Source organism: Diadema antillarum, unplaced genomic scaffold (genome assembly GCF_040938485.1).
Source record: "Diadema antillarum isolate AM-2024a unplaced genomic scaffold, OU_Dant_1.0 seq00000429_RagTag, whole genome shotgun sequence".
NCBI classification, from domain to species: Eukaryota; Metazoa; Echinodermata; class Echinoidea; order Diadematoida; family Diadematidae; genus Diadema; species Diadema antillarum.
The window spans coordinates 81,961-108,536 of NW_027271410.1; the positions used below are offsets into that span (position 1 = coordinate 81,961).

Here is a 26,576-nt window from a genome sequence, read left to right on the forward strand (position 1 = left end):
AAGCGGTGGACACACAAAATTGTCATGTCAGTGATCATCCTAAGAATGATGTGTAAAGAAGACGAAGTTTAACCTTGCCTTTGGTTTTGTATTGTTTTACCGCTTAAGTTGCAACATGCGAACACAAGGTTTTACTGTAAAACGAGGAATAATTGCTTGCATGATAATTTTGCAAATTTCCCGAGAACCAAGAGATTAGCATGCGAGTGGAAGTTCTTGCCTACACTATATGCATTGAATGCCAGCGACAATAAGCATAATTTATTATTCCACGGATACTTTAATGATATTAAGAATCGCAAATCTTCAGTATTGCAGGGATGAGCCATAAAAATCAAGCATAATCATGACTGTTTTATGCCAAATAACATTGGTTTTTTTTTTTTTTGTTTTTGTTTTTGTTTTTGTTGTTGTTGTTGTTTTTTTTTTTTTGGGGGGGGGGGCGAGGGCGCCGTGGCACGGTGGATATTTAAGCTTCACGACTCCCAGTCGAAGGACCCGAGTTCAATTCCCTCCCCGCAGCGATTACGTCCTATTCCGTCCTATAGCAACTCTATATAGGGCAATAATGTCAGGCGGGCCCTCTGATAGCTAGAGCACTGATAGCATTGAAGAGGCTACTCTAAATAGAGAATACTTTTTTGCAATTATCATCATTATTATCGTTACTGTTATTGTTATGATTATTGCGTGTTTTTTTTTTTTTTTTTTGTGGGGGGGGGGGGGCTACTATTGCTACAATATCATTAGTCTTGCATGAATGCGGTTAGGATATGTTCTACCTCCTATCTCTTTGTAACATTCATCTATCATCTTCACAACAAATTTCAAGACATCATTATGTTTCTGTCATGTACTACTGTAAAAGTTGATATTTTCGCACGACTAATACTTTCGCGTTTGGCCGGGTAAGAAGAGATTCGCGTGTTTTTAATTCCGCGGAATAAAGACATCACGCACAGGAACATACAGCAAGCAAAAAATATTCACGTGCTTTTATTTTCACGCTAGTTTCTGGTTGCGCGAAATTCGCGGAAATTTCAACACAGCGAAAATTTCCACTTTTACAGGTAGTAACTAATTAGTAGGGATATTCATTTCACTTTGAAATACTGCGATAGTAATTGACATAATCAGACAATTATTTTTTTTTTTAGTATGACAGGAAGGGCTCATCGTGAATCCAAAACCCAAAGAGAAGTGCGATTTGAAATGGCTGAGATATAGGTGCCCGCCTTTTACAAGGATCGCTATGTTTCACTTTGTTTCTGGATATCTCTACCATTTCAGAACCGATCTTCACCAAATGAAATTTGATTTCCTGTCAGAATTGTATGCTCTTTAATATTTCTTTCTTTTCAAAGAACGTTGTATCTGTAAAAAGGCTAATAGCTGAATCCTCATCTCAACCAATTATACTATTTCATGCTTAACACCAGTCCTTGAATATACTTCTCTGCCCCTTGAAAAAAAAAATGCGGACAGTTTATCAGCATGTAGCACATTGATTTGATGAAACTGCAATACTGAGGCTGTACTTTTTTACATGTTTAGATTAGTTTCTTTTTGATAGCAGCGGAATAGTGTGCGATGAAAGCCGACTTATGGATGTTATCATAATACGTTATCGAGTCTTATACGATACACTGTTACCTGTAATCTTTAATTATAATTTTGCGATTTTCGTCTTTTACGTTAACTTTCAGTATATATATTATGTATCAAAATGGACATGCGCCATTTTAGATGTTAAATAGAGTTATTCTTGACTTTAGATATTAAATAGAGTTATTCTTGACAACGGTTTGTTACATTAAACATATTCAAAGTGCTTTTTTTTCAGTACCATGCATTCTATCAAATGTCTAGTAAGTTTACAACTAAGAATTAGTATGCTTAGAATTGCACCATTTGCCCATTTTTATGCAAGAGCCAAATTTCCCTCTTTTTTGTACGCGGTGGACACCTCAGTGTCTATATAGAATATGAGAATGATAGTTATTTCAGGCTAGAGGGGCGCATCAATTTTGAACTTTGTGTTTGAAAGGCTATTGTCATCTTAAAGACGACTAATGATGTCGCTCAAATCGACTGGAGCAAGCCCTCTTATGATTCATGCTCGGATCTATAAAGACTTTATGGTCTAGACATTTCCAGTACTATACGCGAAAGAGACGGGACGAAAAGCATCGGTGGTACACAGGATGTGGTTGCTTAGGCGACGCTTTCTATTGTCGGGATGGGGATGAAGAAGGTTCTTTTATTATGTGAAACGTTAAGCGCGTGGCCATCTTAATCTCCTGAAAGTAGCTAGTATTATAATAGGAGTCCATTCAAAAAGAAACTACCGCGTACCATTGAATTGTATATCAGAGAAGCTTACAACCTGTTTCTTTTCTCGGACGAAACGCTATAGCAGTCCTGCTTAGCGACGGCGTTCACGCTCCATCTCACGCACTACCATGAGAAGGAATAGCGATACCACGCATGATACATGAAAACATGTTTAAAAGGCGAGAAAACTAATGAAGTTTAAAGTTGACTTCTCCTTCCTCTTTCAATGAAAACAGAATAATTGAATAGATCTATTGAAGCGGATTGTCACTGCTGCGAACGATCGCCATAGCATCGTTAGTCTTGCGAGCAAATCAAAATCCTAATACTTTTATTTTTGCCTGATAATATGAGTAGTAACCCTTTAAAGGACTCGCAAATTCGACGTTTCAAACAGTATAGTAAAACAATAATATGTATTTCAAAAACATTTGGATGCGTTGGGTGTTAGCATTTAATAGCATCCATCTGCATTTTATTTTCCATCCGTATTGCACACAGAAACGCAAGCAAACATTATACTGTGAATACGCTGTAAAGCATCGTATCATGATTAAAAGTGTATTCATTCTTCTTTTATTTTCAGCCTGCTTGAAGTAGTAGTCAAACCATGTGATCAGTCAGGCAGCCAATGTATAAAGATAGTCGTTACTCAATATTCGTTTGATTTGTTACTGTGTGGTTACGATTACGAACGTTGGTTATGAGTCCGAAACACTCGTTCATATTGAACTACATGTATAAAGGTCAAAGCTGTTTCGATAGTATAGCTCGGTACGAGTTCAAAACGCAATCGAAATCATCAGAATGCTATCATAGGCGGAAATTATAGCTGTGGAAAACTTGTATTAAATATAGGTCAATAAAGATTGCCATATCCAATCTCCGTAAAAAGTTTTGATTCATGCCATCTTCTGAGCATTTTGAGATATTTTGCTTGTGTTTTGATTATGTTACGATTTAGGTTTGAACTATGAAAATTGAAAGGTGTGGTTACCTCAACGATGTCGCAGTTCCATTAACCATGATGGGTAAAGGGAACTCATGACTTTATAAGACTAATCCTTGCTAAATTGAAGATCAATTCTTTAAACCATCACTTATGTCTTGTAAATATATACGTCTGTAATCATAACCAAAATGCCTTAGGAGACAAAAATCATCAAACGTTTATAAGCGTCATCCGACAAATTTACAATTGACAATGCGAATGTATGATTGCCCCATTTGCATGTAGCTGTAAGCCATCTTTAAGTTGAAGTTAACTTCCCACCTTGAGAAAAAGAAAAAAAAAAGTCGGGTTTTCGCTAGAGGTACTTATTAGGAAACGGTATAAAAACAATTGTCTACTATACATCAAGAGATAACCTATACAAACATGAAACACACGCATATTCTGTTCGTTATATGCATGGATCTGTTTATTGGTTTGTTTGGTCATTATTTTAATGCCATTGATCTTGTTTTTCTTAATGGCATCGGTCTTGGTCGGGGGAAAAGATAACAAAAAAAAACACACAAACGTATCACTCTGTTATCAGATCAGGATGATTGCGAGAAGGGTGTACATGTATTCCCGCCATTTTTTATACAGGCAAACAATAAAAGCTTTGTATGCTATTATAAAAGCCTGGAGGCAAAAGGCAGTTTCAACGTTCAACTTATAGTAACCATAGTTTATCCAGGGCTCGACACTAACGGTGGCCCGGTGGCCCGGGGCCACCAAAAACGCACATCGGGCCACCAAAATTTCAGAAATGAAGACTTTGGTGGCGTGATCGGGCCACCAAAAAAGGACGGATGTTTGCCTTTGGGCCACCAAAAATAAAAGTTAGTGTGGAGCCCTGGTTTATAGGACATAAAGTAAGTTAGCGTCTCACTGACTGTGGTTCTTTTGTTTTGGCAAAACATGAACACAAAGGGGGTCTGAAATTTTTTTGTACATAGTACTTGTAGCAGACATTTATGCCGATTCTCCAACAGCATCGCTCCATTACGTCACTTCCTGCTATCAATGGCGAAGAAAGGATGATGGCTGCTTGATTATCCATTCCTTGAGATTGCAGGAAGCTCACCTTTCTTGCGTGTGTGTTTCGTTGTGTGTGGTTCTGTGGTACTCAGTTACAAGGAGTGAAGGTCCGAGTCTTTTCATTCTGATCACACATTTCAATACAGGCAACTGATTCGAGTTTCGCAAAGCTGTTGAGGCAAATTCTTTGCACACTTGATCTCTGAACTGTCAGGTACACGTATATACTACACGAAAAACATTCTTATTGAACAAACACATTTTGTGTAGCGACAAAGCTTTCTGTCATTTTCTCAAATAGGCCCTATACTTCTAAAAGTGCTCAGATGAAGAGATTTCACAAAGAGAACACGAGTTAAAAATGGGCATCAGTTATTGTTCCGATTTCTCTCCCTGCCGGCAATAATTTATTCAATAAGTCTTTGGACTGGGAAAAGTACACATATTCATTTGGCGAATCAGCGAATGAATTATTACACGAATTGTCTTTGCGAAAAGGAAATTAACCTTGTATATCTCCAAAGATAAACTTTGAACAGCCTGTCACATAGTAGGGAACAGCTGATTATTATCATTATTTGAATGAATTATCTATTGATGAAGCCAATAACCTTTGTAAATGTACACACGGAGAGTTGTCGTAAGTTCGCTATTTTGTGTTTTAGCTGTTATAAAATATCTCACATTATATGTATATAAAGTACGATATATATATACTGAGTATATATATATATATATATATATATATATATATATATAATTATATATATATACATATCGTACTTTGTGTCTACACTTTTCGAACGCCATTGTGCGTCATGCCAATCACCACTTCATGAAATGTGGTGCGTGTATATCGCCGATCAGAGTCTTGCTCAGCTCATCAGTATTGCGCAATTCTAAAGCCCTCGCCGCCGCACGCTCTATGCCTTTTGTCTTCAATGGGGTCAAGAGCAATGCTCATTAGCATCTTATGCTCTACAACGGAAGCGGAGCCTCGATCGGGCTAACCTTTTGTCAAGGCCCTCTCGCTGTATGGTGAAGAAAGCCCAAATGTAGCTGAGTGGGGTTGCGCGCTGGCGCGGTCGGCTGGGCTCGCTTCGCTTGCCCATTACAGCTAGAGGGCCTTGACAAAAGGCTACGATCGGGCAAGAACAATAGGTGCAAAGCGCACCGTAAAGTCGATGGTTGGAAAAAAAAAATTGTAACGGAAAAAAAAAAAAAAAAAAAAATGTCTCAAAGCAACCGTGATTTGGGACACTTTTACTAATTTTTTCACACTGAAATTTTCCGAACAGATAAATAAAACACCAAGGAATCATTATCCGTCATAAAATAACTTCCCTATTATTTTGACCCCCCCCCCTTCATTTGGCTCATTACAGGAAAACTCCACGTGCGACATAGTACTCATTTTGAGAGAGCGCCATGTGCACCGCATAGACGTCACCTACTAGGTTGCAGCGTGAAAAGCTTAAACTTCTTTAGACGAGTATGGGATCATTTTCTTTCTTTCTTTCGTTCTTTCTCTACATATGTAAAATAACAGAGAATATGTGCGGAATCAAACACAAAATCCTTACGTTTTGTTTTCCCGTTACCCGACTATTACAATAATGTCGAAAGATAACTTTTCAACGAGAAATGACAGTGTTTGAGACAGAAAAAACAACAACAATAAACGGGAAATAAAGATTTGTTGGATTTTTTTTTTCATCACTGGGTACTGTTCCGCAGAATCTTTGGTTAGAGGGATTTAGCATTGCGTGCTGGCCAACGCGGCTCTAGCTGAAAGTCAGGGGATCGCGGTGATCGAACAGCAATTACTCGTTTACCTTCCTGTATATCAAACCATCCTTTGAACTACTGCGTATTGAAAGTAACTTGTAAAGGATGGAGAAAAAGACAGTTTGTTTTGAACAAAACAAGCACAAGTGTGATGATGGCACAATACCAATATACACACTGCATGTCTCGAATAAAGAGAATCAGGCGCTAGTGTGGGGCCTATCTTTCATACCCATGGGGACTTATCAAATTAAACAATGTACCAACTTGCACCAAAATAACGAGAACGCTAAATATAGAATTTCCGATCACCTTCGTAAATTTGAACCGAACCCGTTATCGCGAATTACGGCAATTTGCATGGAATCGATCAAAACAACTCGTGACTAGCTGTTCGATCTGAAATTGAAATTAGCCTCCTACACTCTTAAAAAGAAAAGGGTAAATCAACATTTAAAAGGGCTGAGGAGTGACAGCGTTTTTAAGGTAATGTTGCATTCACCCTATCTATCCAGCTGAATCCAACGTTAGATGTGCTAGATACAGCTAGAAAAAGGGTGAATACAACATTTTGAAAACGCTGTCACTCCTCGCCCCTTTTAAAACGCTGTTTTATACCCTTTTCTTTTTAAGAGCGTAATGCTACGTATTTTGGTTGAGCAACCGCCTCGACAGACCAACGGACATTATGCGCAATATGTAATCATACAGCCAACTTCACTTTCAGATTGTGTACGTGGCGGTCGTCGCAAAGCGAATAACTTTGGAGCTGTATTTGTTTATTTATTTATCTATCTTTTTATGGCATTCAGTTACATATATAAACCATCCATTCAATCCTAGATTGGAACTACTTTCTCGATGTTTTCCTCTCTATCTGTCTTTCGGTATATGCAATGCTGAATTTCGTGTAGGATATTATTTTCTGCTATTACTTTTCGAACAAGAATCCGCCTTAGGGCTGGGTTCCACTGCCGATCAAATCTGCTTGTTATGATCTATAGTCCGACAGAGTGTTAAAAAATATCGTGTATAGGAGGAAGCCAAAACCAATGTCGATCAAGGGAGATCGATCACATCCAGATCGATTCCGATCGCGTCCTTGTCGAGAGAGATTTGATTGGCAGTGGAAATCCATCGTTTCCATACTTGACTTCATGTATAGTGGCTATTACAGGGCCTACAGTTCGGGACCTGGAGTCAAACTTTCGTTTTATAGGCCTATACTGATGGTGTTACGCGTGCATTGATACATAATAAAAGCATTTCCTTCCTTTGTACGTTAGCGTGGGGACGATTAGTGAAGTTCACCACGATAATAATGAAAGGCTTGACCGTCAAAAGAAAGATGACCCTTTCCCAGGAACAATGAAAGCAGTGACCAGCTGTCTTGAAAGACACCATCCTGGCGGAACAATACAAGAAGAATCGAATAAGACACGCTGATTCAACACCACACACAACGAGACATGTTTTAGACACAGCTCGCAGAGGGTGCGCTCGCTTGTGAGTTGGGGTATCCCTCTTGCCAACTAGCTAAGAAATCATGTAAGCCATTTTAATAGTGTAAAATTTGTATGAATTTTACATACTAATTTTGGTGCAAACACCACACATCACGGACAGCTTCTTAGTGTAACTGATTAGGCCTATGATAACACAAGCAGTTGTATGGGCATAGTATTCGCGCCGTTACGTCACTGATAGGTAATCACGGGACGGAGACACTGATTTGGTCTATCAACAAACATCAATAAGAAAAGCTATCTTTTTCGATTCTCTGATTAGATAGAATGATGTGGAATCGGGTTCTTTAGTGTGATCACTGTAAAGGTAACATGCCTAACTAAGACTTGACTCTTTTCAAAAGAGCGCGTACCCTATTATGTGATCCCCAAAATTCATAAAGAAAGGGGGAATGGAGTAGGGGATATAATAGGCTTTACCAAACATGCCAAATGGAGCAGCATCGCGCTGTCGACGATGCTTTTAACACATGTCCGAAATCATTGATTTTCCTTCAAAATATATGCAGCTGAGAGTGATCAATTTCACTAACATAAAAGTCTTAATCTCATTTCGTTCTGTCCCTTCTTTTTCATTAATAGAAACCATAATGATGAACGAGGATTCAAATCCTTAGGTTGTGGCATTTCTATTGCGTTTGACGGTTAAATTGCGGTATTGTGAAGGTTTCCAATTGGTGGGACATATAATTCGCTGTAATTTAGATCAGCTGTAGAACGCGGGCATCCAATATTGATCATTATTTTAAGAAATATTTGTGAAAGATCGTGAAGATATCTTACGATACTCAAATTTACATAATCATACTACCAAATACCCAACGTCGAAGAGCTCTGCAAACTTCATAGTTGTGTTGATGATATTAAGCGATGGTCTCGCGATAATCATTTGAAATTGAAATTGAATTCTGTTAAATCAGAATTGTCAGGCGGGCTAGTTTTCTCACAAAAATTTATCTCCCAGTCCGTCAGAGATCTAGGAGTTATGGTAGATAAGCATCTGAACTAAAAAAAAAAAATAAAAAAAACCGAACAAATAGAATAACACACACATTAAGAACTCATGTCGTTCTGCTGCTTCAGGGGTATTTGTAAAAAATAAATTATTAATATCCGTAAGTTATCGGAGCAGTCTTCCACCGAACGTCTAATTCACGCATTTGTTACTTCTCATCTTGACTACTGCAATTTCCTTCTTGTTGGTCTCCCTGCTTCGAGTATTGCACCAAATTCAAAATTCAAAATACAGCTGCAAGGCTTGTAACCCTGACAAAAACATCTGACCAAATCACTCCAGTTATCCAATCCCTCCACTGGCTCCCCATACATCAACTATCACCTTTAAAATCGTCCTTATTGTTTACAATATAAATATTATGGATTAATCCTACCTCCCTTCCGCTCCTCCACTTCAGCCTGTTCTCTCTCTTCTCTCCAATTATCACGTGGTCCCGCACATACCCGCTATGGTGATATAGGACCTTTTCTGTATTTCCCCACCCCTTTGGAATAAACTCCCTCTCTATATTCGTATAGCTGAAAGTGTTGATAAATTATGTTCAAATCATTGTTGAAAACTTGTCTGCTTACTCAATCCTAATTTTGTTGTTGTTGTTGTTGTTGCTGTTATGTACATAATGCTGTATCTTAATTATACCTCAATATTTTTAATGTATATATCGGGCATCCTTTCTCTTTATAAGATTATTGGTGCTGTTCGTTATTCCCAGGTTCGCTATTCCGAAGGGTCATTAATCTGAAACACACAAATTTCCTATACCGAGGTTCGTTAATCCGAAAATGAAAAAGGGTTCGTTAATCCAAACATTGTGGCGTTATTCCGACGGTTCGTTATTCCGGAGATTCGTTAATTCGAAAATGAAATTCGGAATAACGAAGCTTCGGAAAAACGAATCTTCGGACTAAAGAGTCTTGTGAATAACGAACCTTCGGAATAACGAGCTGTTACCAAGATTATTGGACATTGGCAGGCTATTATGTGCGATGCGTTGTAATGTGCTGGATTGTAAGCAAGAGTAAATATGTTAATTTTTCTTAATTGAACAACTTCACGTACATTAAAGTGTAGAGAGTTATATATGCCTACGCATGATCATCTTGATCTCAGTGGCCTCAAAATATAATTTAGAAGACATCCCAGTGCATCTGTACCAAATCTGTTAATCCAAAAATTACAAGAAGGTTCGTCATTCAAAAAGGCGAATTATCTATTTATGCCGAAAAATAAACGTATGGCTCATCCTGCATGATTTAGAAAATGAAATAAAGTCTCATCCACAGTTACAAAATAAGGAGATGTAGTTGAAAAATAAACAAAATGACCGGATTTTACAGCACACTCACCCGAAAGAGGAATACGTATCACACACGAAACGCTTTCATCAATATTGGAGCATTGTACTATACATGCGTGAATGTATGCTTTGCGTGAATCCAGTTTCCGAACACAAAAGCTATACTCTTGATAGCTTAGTCAGGGGAGCACAATTGACTGAAAAAAAAAAAATCATATCAATGAGATACTTCAACAGACTAAATAGAGAAATCACAGGCCTGCTTCTTAAAGAGTTAGTATTGATACTATACGCTCGATTTATTTAGTGCTCCACTGTGAATCGAGCGTAAAATACAGTTTTGGTTATTGCTGAAAGCAAAACAGAAGAACACTTCGAATCGCAGCGTTTATTATTATATCATTATGCTTTACTTTAATGTAGCTTGTAGATACATGCATAGTACTTCCCGTGTCCGAGGCACTCGGATAGAGGTCATGAACTTCATGTCCAGTGTTATCATTTTTAGTATGTCGGTGTAGATCATTCTTTTAATGCTAGATTTCATCAGCCCCCCCCCCCCCATGCTGAGTCTGATATATCAATACCCGCCTTCACATGTGCAAAATAGCGCGTTATTGAACATGCTCCAATACTCGAGGTTTTTTTCCAACTTCTCAGACAAAAGAGCGTAAACGCGAGGATTGTACACTTTTTGGTTCAGACGCTCCAGCCACCCTCGGAAACTTGAGTTTTGTTTTGTGTTGGTTTTTTTTTGCAACCGTTCACACGTACAGAAAATAACCCGCTAATTGTCAATCGATGAAACTATTGTTCTTGTGCCTCACAGTGGTGTGGAGAGCACGCTGTTGTTAATGATGGGAATAAAGAAAGAACTCAATCAAGTTTCTAAACCCGACCGTTCAAGTACTGCCGGGGCAAATACCGCGCTCATTCAGAAATATCAGCAAGATTTCTGAGGTTATGCATCGCGCTACTGGTTCGCACTAATTTTCTGTTGTGTGTGTGTGTGTGTGTGTGTGTGTGTGTGTGTGTGTGTGTGTGTGTCCACATGTGCAAAAGACTGGAGTTTGCTAAAGGGTAACAAAAATTGAGTTCTGTAACATGCTAATTTGTGTACGTGTGAACCCCCTATTACAGGTATGTTGTAAGACTTTTGTTGGACTTTCCTACAAAAGGAGGTTTGATTCTAGCCTGCTCGCTTGCTGTGTTCTATCATTTATTTTGCAGTAACGTGTCTGTTTGTATTGCTGGTATGCCATACGGAATATTGTACCATGAATCCACCTTCCTGGGGACCGTTTCATGAAACTTTATGTCAGTGATTTACACTGACAACTGTTAAAAGCTACTGAAATCCTTGCGTCTGATTGGCTGATATCAAATTTGTCGGTGAAAACCTCCGACGAACTCGTTATGAAACGCCCCCCCCCCCCCGGTTGATCTACTTTGCGATTCGTTTGCTTTGTATACGCCCTTGAACGGGTGGCGTTTTTTTTCCTCTCTCTCTCTCTCTCTCTCTCTCTCTCTCTCTCTCATGTCATGATGATGATAGTCGTGTATTGAATGTTATAGGATATGACTAAAACTGATCTGAATAGCAATGGTGATGACAATTACTACTGCTGGCATAAGTGACAGCTAAATGAACAGATGTTTCCTTGTTCTGATTTCACCTCTCCCTCATTTCTCACTCTTGTTTGCCCCCTCCTATGAATGATAAAAAAAAACAACAACAACAGACTTAACCGCACAACAAGTCAGATAAATGCGTGCTAGCAACCAATAGACCTACGTGACACGTATCTTTTAGGTTGAAACTAGGCCACGACAAATCATATCAGAGGAAATAATGGCAGAAGAAAAAAAGCTGACAACCTTTCTAGTGTAAATTTCTGCGAAAACAGGTGGCAAAAAAAAAAAAAAATGCGCGCACTGCAACTATTTCAGGTTATAAGCAGTCTGTAAACCGACCGAACGGCATAATTCTATCAAAATGTCGCCTTATCTTGGCTTCTTTAACAGTAAAAAAAAACCCACACGTTGAACAGTATTGGTGTATTACACTTTAATGTTAACACTAAAACAAAACAAAGGGGTTATTCGTCGCTTCATACTTACAATCGAATCACGTGTCAAAAAAAAAATAATGATAATATAAAAAAGGTCCCGAATGCCGAAGAAAATATCGCTTTCCTAGATGCCGCTGCAACAAGCCGAAGTTTATAGTGTAAGAGCTATACCTACCCAATTACACAACAGTAGGCTTACATAATATCATGGCAACATTATTGAAACTTCTTTCGATCTCACACTCATAAAATCTGCGTACCACTGCGTGTGAAAATTAGAATGAACATAACGGACATATCAACTGAGAAGTTCCTCTAGATACTTCTTCCCGACTTGGCGATCATCATACAGTAAAAGACGTGACTATTAAATTTATTTGTATCGAATGTAAACTGTTTACTGTAAACGAAAACACTATACGGAGTGCCTCCTCCGTTTATTGTCTTTGCCGTAACCAGGGAGGTGTCTTCCACCTCCCTGCCGTAACCATGGAGCTACTACGAAACCAAACAAGAAGCACGCATGGACGGCGCGTTTCATTGAACTTGATAACCACGTGTTTCGCACTTCGGCACATATTGCACTGCGCGAAACGTAGCGATTACCGTACTTGTGGCGGACTTACTGACTTTGGTCAAGGAATGAAAATGGAATACATTAAGAAAAATATTATGATATTGAAATACCGACATCATGAAAATGTTTGGAAACAACGAATGATTATGGAGTATAGAAATGAAAATGCCAAACAAAGATTTTCATTCGCTCATAGGGAAGCTCTCTAGAAGAGATGAAAGCATCTCCCCTCGTATGGCAGTATAAGTTTCCCCAACAAGCTGAGGTTAGTGAGGTATACACCAGGGCTCGACACTAACGGTGGCTCGGTGGACCGGGGCCACCAAAAACGCACGTCGGGCCACCAAAAAAAGTCGGATGTTTGCCTTTACTTTTGGAAATGGACAGCGGTAACAGTCGACTCCGTATAAGATGCTAAAATAAATGTCAGATGTTGTTTTTATTTTTGGAAATGAATAACGGTAATATTCGACTCCGTACGGTACTAAAATAAATGTCGGATGTTTGCTTATACCAAGGATGCTTATACTTTTGGATTTGAATAACGGTAAGATTCAGCTCCATACGGTGCTAAAATTAATGTCAGAAATTCGATTTTGCGTTCGGAAATGAATAACAGTAATATTCGACTCCGTACGGTGATTAAATAAATATCGCATGTTTGCTTTGACGTTCGAAAATGACTACTAATGATATACAACTCCGTACGATGATCTAAATGCCGGATATTTGCTTATGCGTTCGAAAGTAAATAGCAATAACATTCAGCTCTGAAAGATGTTAATAATTATAAGTGTCAGAAATTTGCTTTGACGTTCGGAAATGAATAACAATGATATTCAACTCCGTACGATGATGAAATAAATGCCGGATGTTTTCTTTCAAGCTCTGGACTTGTAAAAAGATAATAATGTACGTTCATCACTTTTTTTTTCATGATTCATTCAAGAATTTCGGGAGTCTGACAGCCATCGGATCTCGTTACGATGTTTTTGTATTGTCTACAGACAAGTATGGCAAACATAAGAGCAAGGCTTCATAGAAGATGAATTACCCTGGTGGCAATCATTGAACGACAATTTCAATTCAATGGGCAATCGTCGGGACCACTCGCGATGTTAGAAAAAATAAACACCTCAGCATCGAGCAATTTCTATTATTGAATGAGCAATCGTCGGGACGATGTGCGACGTTTCAAACTCATACCAAACGGTGATTTAAGTTCAATGGGCAAGCCTAGGGACGATGCGCGACGCTTTAACAATTACTAAACGCGTCTCTGACCAGTGATTCAAGTTGAATGGACAATCGTCGGGACGATAAGTGCGACGTTTGAACAATTATGGATTAACAAACTCGCCACGGAACGGTGATTTAAATTCAATGGTCAATCGTCGGGACGATGAGCGACGCGAAACCATCACCAAAACCTTTACAAAACGGTTAGTCAAGTTGAATACGCAGTCGTCGGGGACGATGTGCGACGTTTGAACAATCACTGAAACGCTTCGCCGATCGACAAAAGACCTCCTTAATTGATTAGTCGCGACGAAAAGAGACGACTTCGTTCCGACTCGTCGGAACCATCTTTTGTTGATATTTATAATGAGCCAAAAATAGCGCAGTAATGAGCACATGAGGCCCAAAATTTGGATCGTCGGGGACGATTGGCGACGATCTTTTGTCTCATATCGTCGCGACGAAGATATCTCCCTAACACAGTTTTTCTCTTGTGCCTTAGAGAGAAGCTTTCAAAAGCTTGATCTTCAACAGCATTGTAAGTAGGTTTCCCCTATTGTATGTATAATTTGGGAAACTGGACAAATGAGACCCAAACTGCTAACTACAACTCATCCGCTACCGTGTTGCAGCATCTATTGCCTGAGAATTTAACATACATTCAAACATTGTCACGATGCTGGCCTCACAAATATCATCAATGTGCAACACATTAAGCAATCATCAATGGTCCATGTAAAATGAGTGTGTGTGCACAGCTGGTGTTTACTCAGGAACTCACGAGATCCGCTGTCGCATCCAACACTTGCCTGCCCACAAACTTCCCATCTGTGATATATACCCTCAACATTACACTACAAAGTTTACTCTCAGCAAAGTGAGCTATCCATCCATTTGTCTTCTTTTAACACACCGATACCAAGATACACTGCCCCCCTCCCCCCCCCCCCCCCCCCCGTAAACTGTAGAGTTAATTACATAATGATTCCAGTTCGTAAGGCTGAGTTGAATTTTGTAGTTTTTCTTCACCTCGTACTATGAGGGGCAAAGTTTGGCGGTATACATCCTCAGCTCATTTAGATACAACAGTGTAGATATAGATAGAGGTAAATGGACAAACGGACAGGCAAAAAAATAGATAAATAAATACACAATAAAAAGACAGGCAAGTAGGTAGATACACTTTGAACATGTAAACTGTACATTGCATTTACCTTGTAGATATACAAAAATACAGTTAGATAGCAGGTAGATAGAAAGATAAACATACATATAGATAGATAGATAGATAGATAGATAGATGGATGGAGAGGTAGGTGGATTGATAGATAGAAAGATAGACAGATGGATGGATAGATGGAGAGATAGATAGACAGATAGACAGATATATAAATAGATGGATAAACAGATATATTATAGATAGATAGACAGATAGGTAGACAGATAGTTGAGATAGATAGACAGATAGATAGATAGACAGATAGATAGAAAGATAGACAGACAGATAAATACATAGATAGATAGATAGATAGATAGACAGATAAAAAGATAGATAGATAGATAGATAGATAGATGGATAGATAGATAGATAGATAGACAGACAGACAGATAGATAGATAGACAGACAGATAGATAGATGGATAGATAGATAAATAGAAAGATAGACAGATAGATAGATAGACAGGCAGTTATAGATAGACAGTAGATATCTAATAGATAGATGGATGGAAAGATGGAGAGAAGATGACCATAATCAAGTTTAACAACCAGTTTATGATGTTAACAGCTTACCTCGGAATTTTTTAGGAGGGTTTGACAAGTCCCCTGCTTCTGGCTGCACCACGCACCGGTCATCAACCAAGCTGGAATGTGAAAAGGAAAAGACGCAGTTCATTAGAACCTTAAGTTCATAATGTGTACGTAAATTTTAAATTTTTGAAGTCATTCTACTTGTGTGTACTTGTATGTGGTGGGGAGAAACCACACACAATGCAAACACTCTTACGTCTTATCACATTATCAAAATATTACTCAAATAAATAAGTATCTATCAATATAGCAAGATAACATTGTGCTCACATGGATGTATGGGCTCAATGTACGCAAGTCATTGTGTTGTATTCAAGAAGGAATTGAACTATCAACATCTCCAGTATTGAACATTGCCCTAAATTGATACAATCCATTTTAATTAACACATGAATAGACCAAGCTCATTTTCTACAGTCATTTCACAGCAGAACTGTATGTATATCATTTCCCCTCAGCTATTTCAGTTGTCATGACAAACATCTGAAACAAATAAAAGTCCAATATGCATTCTCATGTACGCAATGAAGAACGAAAGTATCAATTTTACAGACACAGAATCAAGATTACTTGGAGAAATCAATAGCCAATGTGTTATCTCCAACTACTCCATAACAGAAAAAAAAGGAAACATTTATTTCGGAATATCTGCAGGAGTTCAATCAAAGTTTGTCACCTGCAATTCCTTGATTTCACAAGTTTAATTCAATACCACTTTCTCAGTAAACTCTCTTCAGGTACTAACAGCTGATCAAAGCTGATCTGACAAGTCACCTTAGAGCAGCTGTCATACGTGCACTTTGAGAAATGATCAATATTAACAGGTATTGGGAGCATCAAATTCGTAATCATGATCGCTTTCAAATGGAAAATATTTGTAAAACTAATTGCTGCAATTCTGTTCCAACCTGGATACAATATACTGTTTACAATTTACATATGTAGGCAAGACATGATGGCTACCATATTCCTGAAAAGATATCGCTAGCTATCAGCAAGATTCACGCTGAAGCAAATTGGCAGGATACAAATCTCCAAATTAGCATGGCAATCTAAATCTTGAGATATTTACCTGTGTGGGCATACAGTAAGAATCCCAATGAACAGCGCAATCAGCATGGGAATCCAAATCCCAAGAAATCTTGCATTTTTTTTCAGTATTATCGCTATTATTTGAAGAATTGTGCAATGCAATGTAGTTTGCACCATGGTGAGTACACTGTACATGCATGTGCATACTCAAGGCAAAAAATCTCAAGATTTTTTATCTAAATTTGTGTTTGGAAGAAAAATAACAGACAAACATGTCAAAACAAATGCTTCATTTATATTCTACACACAACAGTTATCACTTAATTTAGAACCATGATTTTATCAGTTTGGTCTCCGATTAAACAAAACTTTTAATTTCTTGGTTCATCAACGAATATAATTAAGGGTTAAGATGTCAATTGGTGTCATTAATAAGGTTTATGTTCCCTTCAATAGAACCATTTACTATAATTCTGAAATTGACTTGAAGAATTAAAGCCATGGATTAAACATATACTATAATGATATCCATTAAACACTACTGTAAGAATTCCAAAGGCATAATATGCTACAATATGTATACATTCCACACAGTTACAGGAGCTTAAATCCCCAAGCAGTACTTTGGGTTTAGACTTGGTTTCAGTTGATAATACATGTAAGCAGGTTTTAATACACAGGTGCCACAATTTATCCTGTTACACTGTATGTTGTAGGCTATAAAGTTACTACAGGTCAAGAGCTCACATGGGTACAGTTGGGGGGGGGGTGTATGCCTGCAATAAACAGAAAACAAAAAATATTGCCAAAAGCAAGTAATGATAGTGAATAGCTATAGTACAGGGCACAAATCAACTGCATTTTTGTTTCTCCCAATCATACTCAGTATATCTAATTTAATGCAAATTGCCAGTGATTTTGTATACTGAATACTGAAAGAGACTGAAACATGCACATGTATGTGGATTGAGTGAAAGCAGAAATCTTATTAGAATACATATCAGCGAAGTTAGATGAAAATCACACAATCCATTCAAAAGTAATGGAAGTTTAAGAGTTTCAGTAGCACCATTAATGGATAAGAAGACTAATGGCAATTTGTGATGTCATACTTGGGCATAAAGAACGTCTGAAAATTTTGAGTAGTTACTAAAAATGTGGAGGGTCAAACAAAGTGGTTGCGTTGCCATGGTGACGGTGACGACTTTTCCCCGCAACTTCTAATTTCATAATGACATAACACCCCTGGGGGAGGGGTGTACTAATTACAGTTTTTAAATATGATATGCATCATAGTCCCATACAGTGGTCTAAAAAGAGTGGCTGATATTTACTCATGATGCTATATAAAGAGATTCATTGGTATTCATCAGAGCAGATTTAACAGTTGACGTAAACCAGACAAATCACGGTTTCTACACCGAACTCATCCATGCCTTGCTGGTCATGGCAAGATCATGCATCCTAAGTGTTGGAAGTAGATTAAAGTCAATGAGAATTTCTTGCAAATTTGCTGAACAATAACAAATTTGCAAGAAGGCAACTTTTTTTTTTCTTTCATGCTACCATTAAAAAAAAAAAAATTAAAGAGGAAATAAAAGAGGGAAAATATACAATATGGTATAATGTGCATCGCAGCTACAAAATGTGCATCAAAAATTATGTTTTCCATTCTTTTATTTTATAGCAAATGGCATTTACAATTGTACCTTAATTTCTCTTTACTCTACTTTACACCTGACCGACTTTGTCTTTGTACAAATAGGTTCACTATGTTAATGGTTTTGCATCATGCTCTAGTTCATTTTCTGTGTATCATCTATGTACCTGCAGAATATTAAAAGGAATGCACAACGTACACAGCGTAGCTATAATGATTGGTTGTACACTTGTACATGCTACTAGTATGTGCTACTGATAGTAAGTTTCTATTTGGTCACATAATGTGATTTCATTGATAAACTACTAATCAGGAACATTTATCAATATGCATGTCCTGTATCTCTATCACCTCACATACATTGTACACATACATTTCCTGTTGATAAGTGTCATTCATTCTTATCATGTGTCAGTACTGGCTTCCGCATGAGAAAAATGAAGCATTAGTTGTATCAATTTACAACAATAGTCAGCACAGGGGCATGGAACATGATATACAGGCTGTAAAACGTACATCCCTGACAAAGGAAAAGGCTACATGTGACCCGTTTGACTGTGGACTAGCTCTAACAGCCCCAGAGGTTTTTGATTTCACACACACACTCTTTCCATAAGTTCAGCTTAATTTCATTGGCTTGGCATTCTTCTACAAAACCTGTAGGGTACAGCACAAACAACAAGACTGTGTGTGTTGATTTTGAGGCTACAGATATCAAATTTGGAGCCTTTCCAAATGATCCAACCCCACCCCCCCCCCAAAAAAAAAAACACACACACAAACAAAACAAAACAAAACAAAACACCAAAACAAGAACATATGTGTGAGATAAAACAAAGAAATGAGTGCAATGACCCTTATGAAGGTAGAGTTTGCATCTGAAGGCAAAGGAGTTTCCATAGCCGCTTTTTTCGCATCATCAGAACTGTCTCCACAAAGAGTTATTGCTCAATTTTTGGTACATGCGCAAAGTAAATGGTGGTACTCCGGAGGTAGCTCGACTTTGGAACTGGTTTGCTGATGACACAGAACCCACCAGCTTTGCTCTGCTGATGTGTAATTGCATTTTTAAAGGAAAAGTTCACCTTCCTATAAATGTGGATTGAAGAAATGCAACAATATTAGTAGAACGCATCAGTGAAAGTTTGGGGAAAATCTGACAATCCGTTCAAAGGTTATGAATTTTTAAAGTACAGTGTATCTGCGTAATCACTGCTGGATGAGGAAACTACTACAGTGTATGATGTCACATGCGTACAACGATATAAGGAAAATAACAAGAGAATTTCACAAAACTTGACTTTTTGAATAAAGCGCACATTTCTTCGACTTGTTACTGACGTATGTTAGGGGTAATATTATTCCCCCTGACTTCTGAAAGAGAGAAGTCGAGTGTTCTTTTATTATGTGAGAAAAGTGAGAATATCTTGAATTTTCTTTATACTTTCTTTATATCGTTGTGACACACATATGACATCACAGGCTATAGTAGCGTTCTTATCCAGCCGTGACTGAGCAGAAACTTCAAAAATTCATAACTTAAATACAAGATGTACACCTTAACATGCAGACGTACATCATCCATTGTGTCTGCATTGCATATAATGGATGTACAAGCATATTTTGTGCATGAACGCATGTTGAGAAGTGCTGGATTGATGGACAGTTCACGGAGTTCGTGGCACGCTGTTACTAGGCAACGTCATTTGCAGTTTTTGCACTCTGCATGGGGAGTCTTTCCTTTGTCAATACGACTCCTCGCAGCACATGTGATTTTGGAACGTGTTTCACAAACGAGATTATAATCGAGATGTTTTTCGCATCCAGCAGACTTAAGGGATGATGGGATTCGTGAGGGGAATTGCATCGTTGTATTTACTTTCTTTCTTTCTTTCTATAAATACCAAATCAAGCTGTTCAGAAGAAGTGGAGTCAGTCACAGAAATGGTTCGTTTCAAGATATCTTACAGCCCCAAATATGTTATGTGGAATGAAAAATATTAGTAAAACACATGAGTAAAGTTAACTGAAAAGTGAACAATCAGTTCAAAAGTTATGAATTTTTGAAGATATTAAAAGATGGCATGATCAACTATCCGCACAATTTCTTATCCTACAACCATTGTTATCATCACGGTATAATCACACTTGTGTGTACATCATTACATCTTTTCTGAAACATTCATATTGCATCACATTTCTACCATCATTAGCATATAGTCAACATCATTGACAAGATATAATTTCAAGTACAATATCTCTATGTGAATGTTACCATTAACCACTATAATCATCACTATCAAAATCATCAACATCATCAATACCTTAGTCATCATCATCTTCACTCTGACTGTTGTTTAAATCAAGATCACTTCTTTAGAGCTCAAATACCTCACTCTTACTTTTCATTAAATGCTTGTCCCTGATTTCCCCTCCCATTCCCCCCCCCCCAAAAAAAAAAAAACTTCTCTTCTCCCCTTTTCCCCATTCTCTGGCAATATGAAGTGCACCATTACAACACCGCGGCGACGAGATTTTGGCACGTTTATCTAAAGATTTTCTGAGGTAGAATCATGATTATAAACATGTTTGAGGCATTTTCAGGGGTTAGATAAAAGCAACGTGTTTTCAAACGCGTTTAGAAATGCCGTTTGAAACGTGATTTTAGACCACGATCGCCTTTCTGCAAGTAGATAAACGCAATGCCGTTTTGAAGCACGTTTATATCTTAAGGTCGACTCCCAGCTGTTTCTGGTTGTGTTTTCTAACCATTATTTGTGTGTGACTGATGAGGCCCATATGGTGGCATGCAGTTGTCCTTTACTTCCTGGGTCGAACTGCGCAAAGCAGCTGCACAAAGACTACACCGAAACGTGATTTTATGATGGATAGATACAACTTGTAAATGCTGCACCCCAAGAATTGAGTTTCAAACCACGTTTGCAAACACCATTCCAAACATGTTACGAAACGTGATTCCCTTTCTCAAGTTAGATACTGTAAAACACAATATTTTTGCAGCATTAAATTTTCACTTATTGGAGGCGACGGCTATTTTTGCGGCATGAAATTTTTGAGCGTTGTCTCTAACATTCAATGCATAGTGTAGACAAGAACTTTCATATGCATTTTAATGTCACAAATCTTGGCTCTTGTGAAATTCACAAAATGAAAATGCACGCGAACATTCCTCGTTTTACAGTAAATGCAGCTACAGACACCATGGCGACGAGATTTAATAGCAAAGGCAGGGAGAGGGATGCCTGTCACATCACGGGAGCAGAGCAGCTCTCTCAAGAGGACTCCTCGGAGGACACCCGCACTCTCACAGGTACAGCACAGATTTCCTGCAAGGTACAGTTGTAAATCTCTGTGTGTCATCAGTCATGATTGCCTTCGACTGATATTGTCACCCTGCCATGCCATGACAACATGCCACTTATACTACTGCCACAGTCATAAAAGGATAGGAGGTGGGGGGGGGAGCAATCTATGACTTATTGGGACTGTAGCCTCTTTAGAACAAGAAGGGCACAAGTGCAAGGCACAATTTTATGACTCAGACTGCACCAGACATTGATGACTTTTGTTCACACTTGCAATCCATTGGCATCCATCTCACCCTACACAGCTGTTTTGGTAAATTAAACTTTGCTGAACTCATGACAACAAGAAGAAAGAAAACCTCTTGAGACGATCCTTGGCTTTTATGTCACTACTTCAAAGTACTGACAACCTCTCCCAACAGTCCATGAACCTTGCCCTGGATCACCTGTCAATAACTATTGACCTTTAACCCTTTACCTTGCTTTTCTCCTTTTCTTTTCTTTTTTTTGACCTGGCTCAAATCATTTTCACACTGATAGAGAAATGTAATTATAATGCTAAATTACAAATATGACTGCAATTAGGATTCGAATAATCGTCTGTTCACATGGGTGAGGAAGGCTTAACAGATTCTGGTGTTTTGAATTTCAGAGCATGGAGGAAAGGTGTGACTTCTTTCTGAGTTTCCATCAATCATTCTAGAGCAGTATTAGTAGCGTACACTTTGACTGCTTTGCTGTTCGACCAATCATCAAATTCGCTTGACTCTCCTGTAGTGTACTTCAGTGGGACATGTGATCACACAGGTATTTTTAGTAGCTTAGTGAGCATTTGAGCAGCACAGTTTTTCTGCAGAAGTGGTTAAAAGTTCACTGTATAAGCTCAGCCCCTAAAAACATGACTGGAGGTTGATCCATACACACAATCAGTTTGTTTCGTAATTCTGGCGAATCGTGATTTGAAAACACAATCAGACCGTCACTGAAACACAACTGGAATTACAATGCAAATCGTCCTCCACGATTCCAGTTTGCATTCGCACGGCAAAAAATGCGTAATTTGAATCATGACTGTAAGTGATGCGTCATTATAATCGTATTTCAACGTGCTGTACGTACTCTCAATGCATGCGAATGCAGTCTCAAATGTCTAGAAACGAACTGGTCAAAGAATAGGGATTACCTACATGTACATGTACATGACAAAGTAATCTTCTAATAACTATTGAGTCACTGTGACCTTCCTGTTGGACTTTAGGCACATTACTACAGTACCTCTTAGTGGGCTAATCTCCAACTTGTAGGTCAAGAAGGTATTATAGATCAGTTGCTGGATGCTGATGAGTAAGTTTGGCAGGTTGAAAAGCTAAGGGCCAGTCAGATAATGGGTCTATATGTAAATTGGGATGCTACCCTTATTCACAAATGAAGCTCTATCATTGAAACTCTACCATACAATGTATATTTGTTTCATGTGCACTCATCAATCATAGAGAAAATGCTCTGTTATAACCTTCAGGGCGAAATCATGGCAATGAATACAGTGCCTGGTTTTTGCTGAAACACGCAACAGCTGGAGCTGTAAAATATGCATTTCTACTGGTATGAATTTATGCACAATACCACGGATGGCACTGGGAACTACAAATTGTGAAATGAGAACTACAAGCACCATTTAAACACATGAAGTGAAGATGTATTTTCTAGCTTTAGTGAGCACTTTGTTCTTCCATCTTTGACAATGAGGCATATGTCAATAGTACTCATGATTATGCATCCCATAAACCAATCTATTACCCCTTTCATAAACTCAATAATGCGGATAATATCCGCATCATTTGGTCATAAAATCGGAGCGGGGGGGGGGGGGGGGGAGAATAATCCGCTTTTTTTCGACCCTTCTATTATCCGCATATATGTAATAGCAGCATCGGTACCAGATTTGGAGTTTATGAACGCAAACCCAAATAATGCGGATAATTGCTGGGGTGCGGTCAAACATCACCTGTCTTTCCCGCAGGAGGGACGTGTGCAGTCACCATGACGATTATCCGCCTTTTTCAGGACAGGCGCTCATAAAAATAATGCGGATAATTTTCAGAGTTTGTGAACGCATTTTTTATTGAAATGTCCGCATTATTCTTAGGCGGATAATTGGAGGGTGAGTTTACGAAAGGGGTATATGATATGAATAGGCTAATTAAAATCTCTGCACACATCAAGATGGGGAGTATACACTACACGTACTGTACATCTACAATGAATTATCTCTTAATCCTACTAAGAGATGGTAGCCTACATTGTATATTTGTTCGTTTTTTACATGATCCTTATTAATTCTTAAAAACTGATTAGTTTCTCCAGCTACATGTACATGAATAACTGCAAAATACTCTATCTCTCAATCCTTCTGAACTATTTTCTACAAATGTAGTTCCACTGTACACAAATGTCCAGAATCAAGCTATAAAAGTTATGCCCTTGGCGTATATTGGTGCATTGTAGTATACTACTTGCTGTCAGTATTAGCAATTCATCAAAGGTATTAATCAACCAATACAATTGCATTAACAACTAGGGAAAGTATTGGCAGCCATACAGCATAACTACATAATCATGCAATTCATATTATCATAATGGTACATTGTACCTTAGACATTGTGTTATGATATTCAATCGGAAAACTGTTTATATTTCTCTTTAAAAGTGATGATACATGTAACTTCTTTCTCATTCCATCAATATGGTTCTAGATCACAAATTCAAGCACTCTTGTTAAAGATTACAGTTGGTAGTGCAAGTTCAAATTTGTATAATCTGAAATGCCAGAATACAGTCAAACCCGTCTATAGCAGCCTACCAAGGGAGGCAAAAAAAGGGGTCATTACAGACAGGTGTCCGCTATAGACAGGTTCTTTACCCATTGAGGATGGACTAATTTTGCTATCACACACATTTTGCATAGACACCTGCCCAAGTATTCTCGGGATTTGTCTTCAACGGCTTAACATACTTTTTCTCTCAGAGGGAATTGTTTCTAGTGTCCATATGCAGCAGGTGGCCACTATAGACAGGTGGTCGCTAAGACAGGTTAGATTGTGACAATTTGTTTGCACTTGGACAAAATAGATAAAACAGAAGGTAATCAGTCTATGGGATGTTTTATGTGGAGGCACTTGTTTCTTTCAACTTGTACATTTTATCAATATCACAGAGATTGAAGAACAGAGAAATTATCAAAATCACATACATGTACAGTAGATCAAAGAATAGAAAAAAAAACTTTTGGGGGACATCATTCACATATTACAACAAATTTCAAAATCCGGTTTGTTTCAACTATACTGTACTTTGAATATACAGAAGGCCCTGTACATTTATACAATTAATGCATTGTAGTATTATGTGTGTTTAATATCTTTGGATTCCTTTATGGTTTACTCAGTCACAATGGATCATTGAAGGGAACAAAGTTATAATTCTCAAGAGGATTAGGAACTTGGATTAGCAAACAGACATCCATGTAGGATTATAATAGGCCTTGTAGTTGATGTTTGTTGTGTACTATCATCATTATCATCATCACCACCACTGACTATAAACTTCAAACAATTTCTGGCAACAAGGAACCTGCCTCCCTTTGTTCACCTTTAACCTTGATCTTTTCATGGAATAAAGACCTTAGGGAAAACACACCTACCACCAGAAAAATATTTCCAAGAACTTTGAGACAGATAACTCAGCTATTGTACATTTAGTACAATGTAGACATCAATATCACACAACAGTGTACAGACAAACTTGTACATGTTAATACGGTGATTTCAATATACATTTCTGTACAATGCTATGGCAAGTAATGGATGATAAATGTACATGATGTCATAGCACTACATATGTTACATTAAATCCACTTTCCACATGAATGACACCAGTAGGCCTATTAAAGGTCCTGTTTACCTTTTGGAACAGTGATTTAGAAAATTTTCAAGATATGACATTTAATGCATAGTATACAACATGTAGATGTGTAGGTCTTTTGTACCACAAAACACCCCATCATACACAATTTTCGCGATAAAGCCTAAAATATTAAATGGATAAGGAGATATCAGTATTTTTCTCAATAAATCTTAACTGTACATGGTTTAGTATGGAAACAATTTCATTAATTATTGTTCACATTTTACTGATTCAAATCTTTACAGTGGTTGTTTTATCCCTATATGTAACTCACATTTTAGAACTATTTTAAAGCACTAATGCAGGGTTCTTGTTTCATCTGCAAATAGTAAATTACAGTACGCCTTTAAATCCTAATATACAAACTGTATAACCTTACAAGCAGGAAAGGACTGCCCAAACCTGAATGATACAACACAGGGTTTGCATATTAGTCAGCAGGAATACACTGTGTGCATGTGATGTACAACTGTGATAGTGTGCTAAAACTAAGAAAAATTAAATGCATATATTATACCTTGATTTTTTAAATTTGCTAATAATATTGTAAATCAGTGAAAATCAAAACAATTCATATCATATGCATGTAATTTTTACCTAATATCATAAATATAAAATTTAAAATTCCAAAAAGCTTAATACTCATATTTAATTTTTTTCTTACAAATATTTGTCATATTTCAATAAATGCTATCATTATTGTGATCATTTAAAAATCCACATCACTCAATCTAAAAGCTTGAGCTTGAATGAAAGTGAGATGACATGAAAGAAAACTCCTCTCAAGCACTGTAGAACAGTTTCCTAAAGTTTCTTTGCAGTTCTGCAGAAATCAATTCAACCTCTGGAACAGCAAAGAGACCAATCCAGACGCTAACTAGGATCACTATGTTGACATCCTGTAAC

At 37.8% G+C, this 26,576-nt stretch overlaps 1 protein-coding gene across 1 annotated transcript in view; it reads right to left on the minus strand.

The window, feature by feature from the left end:
• Window positions 1–26,576, minus strand: part of LOC139732501 (inositol 1,4,5-trisphosphate receptor-like) — a gene marked incomplete at its 3' end in the record, with an annotated part of 116,967 nt that overhangs the window by 81,323 nt on the left and 9,068 nt on the right. Inside the window, exon 2 of the mRNA XM_071643362.1 lies at window positions 15,672–15,742. Within this exon, the coding sequence (XP_071499463.1) occupies window positions 15,672–15,742 (71 nt within the window). The remainder of the gene's footprint in view (window positions 1–15,671; window positions 15,743–26,576) is intronic.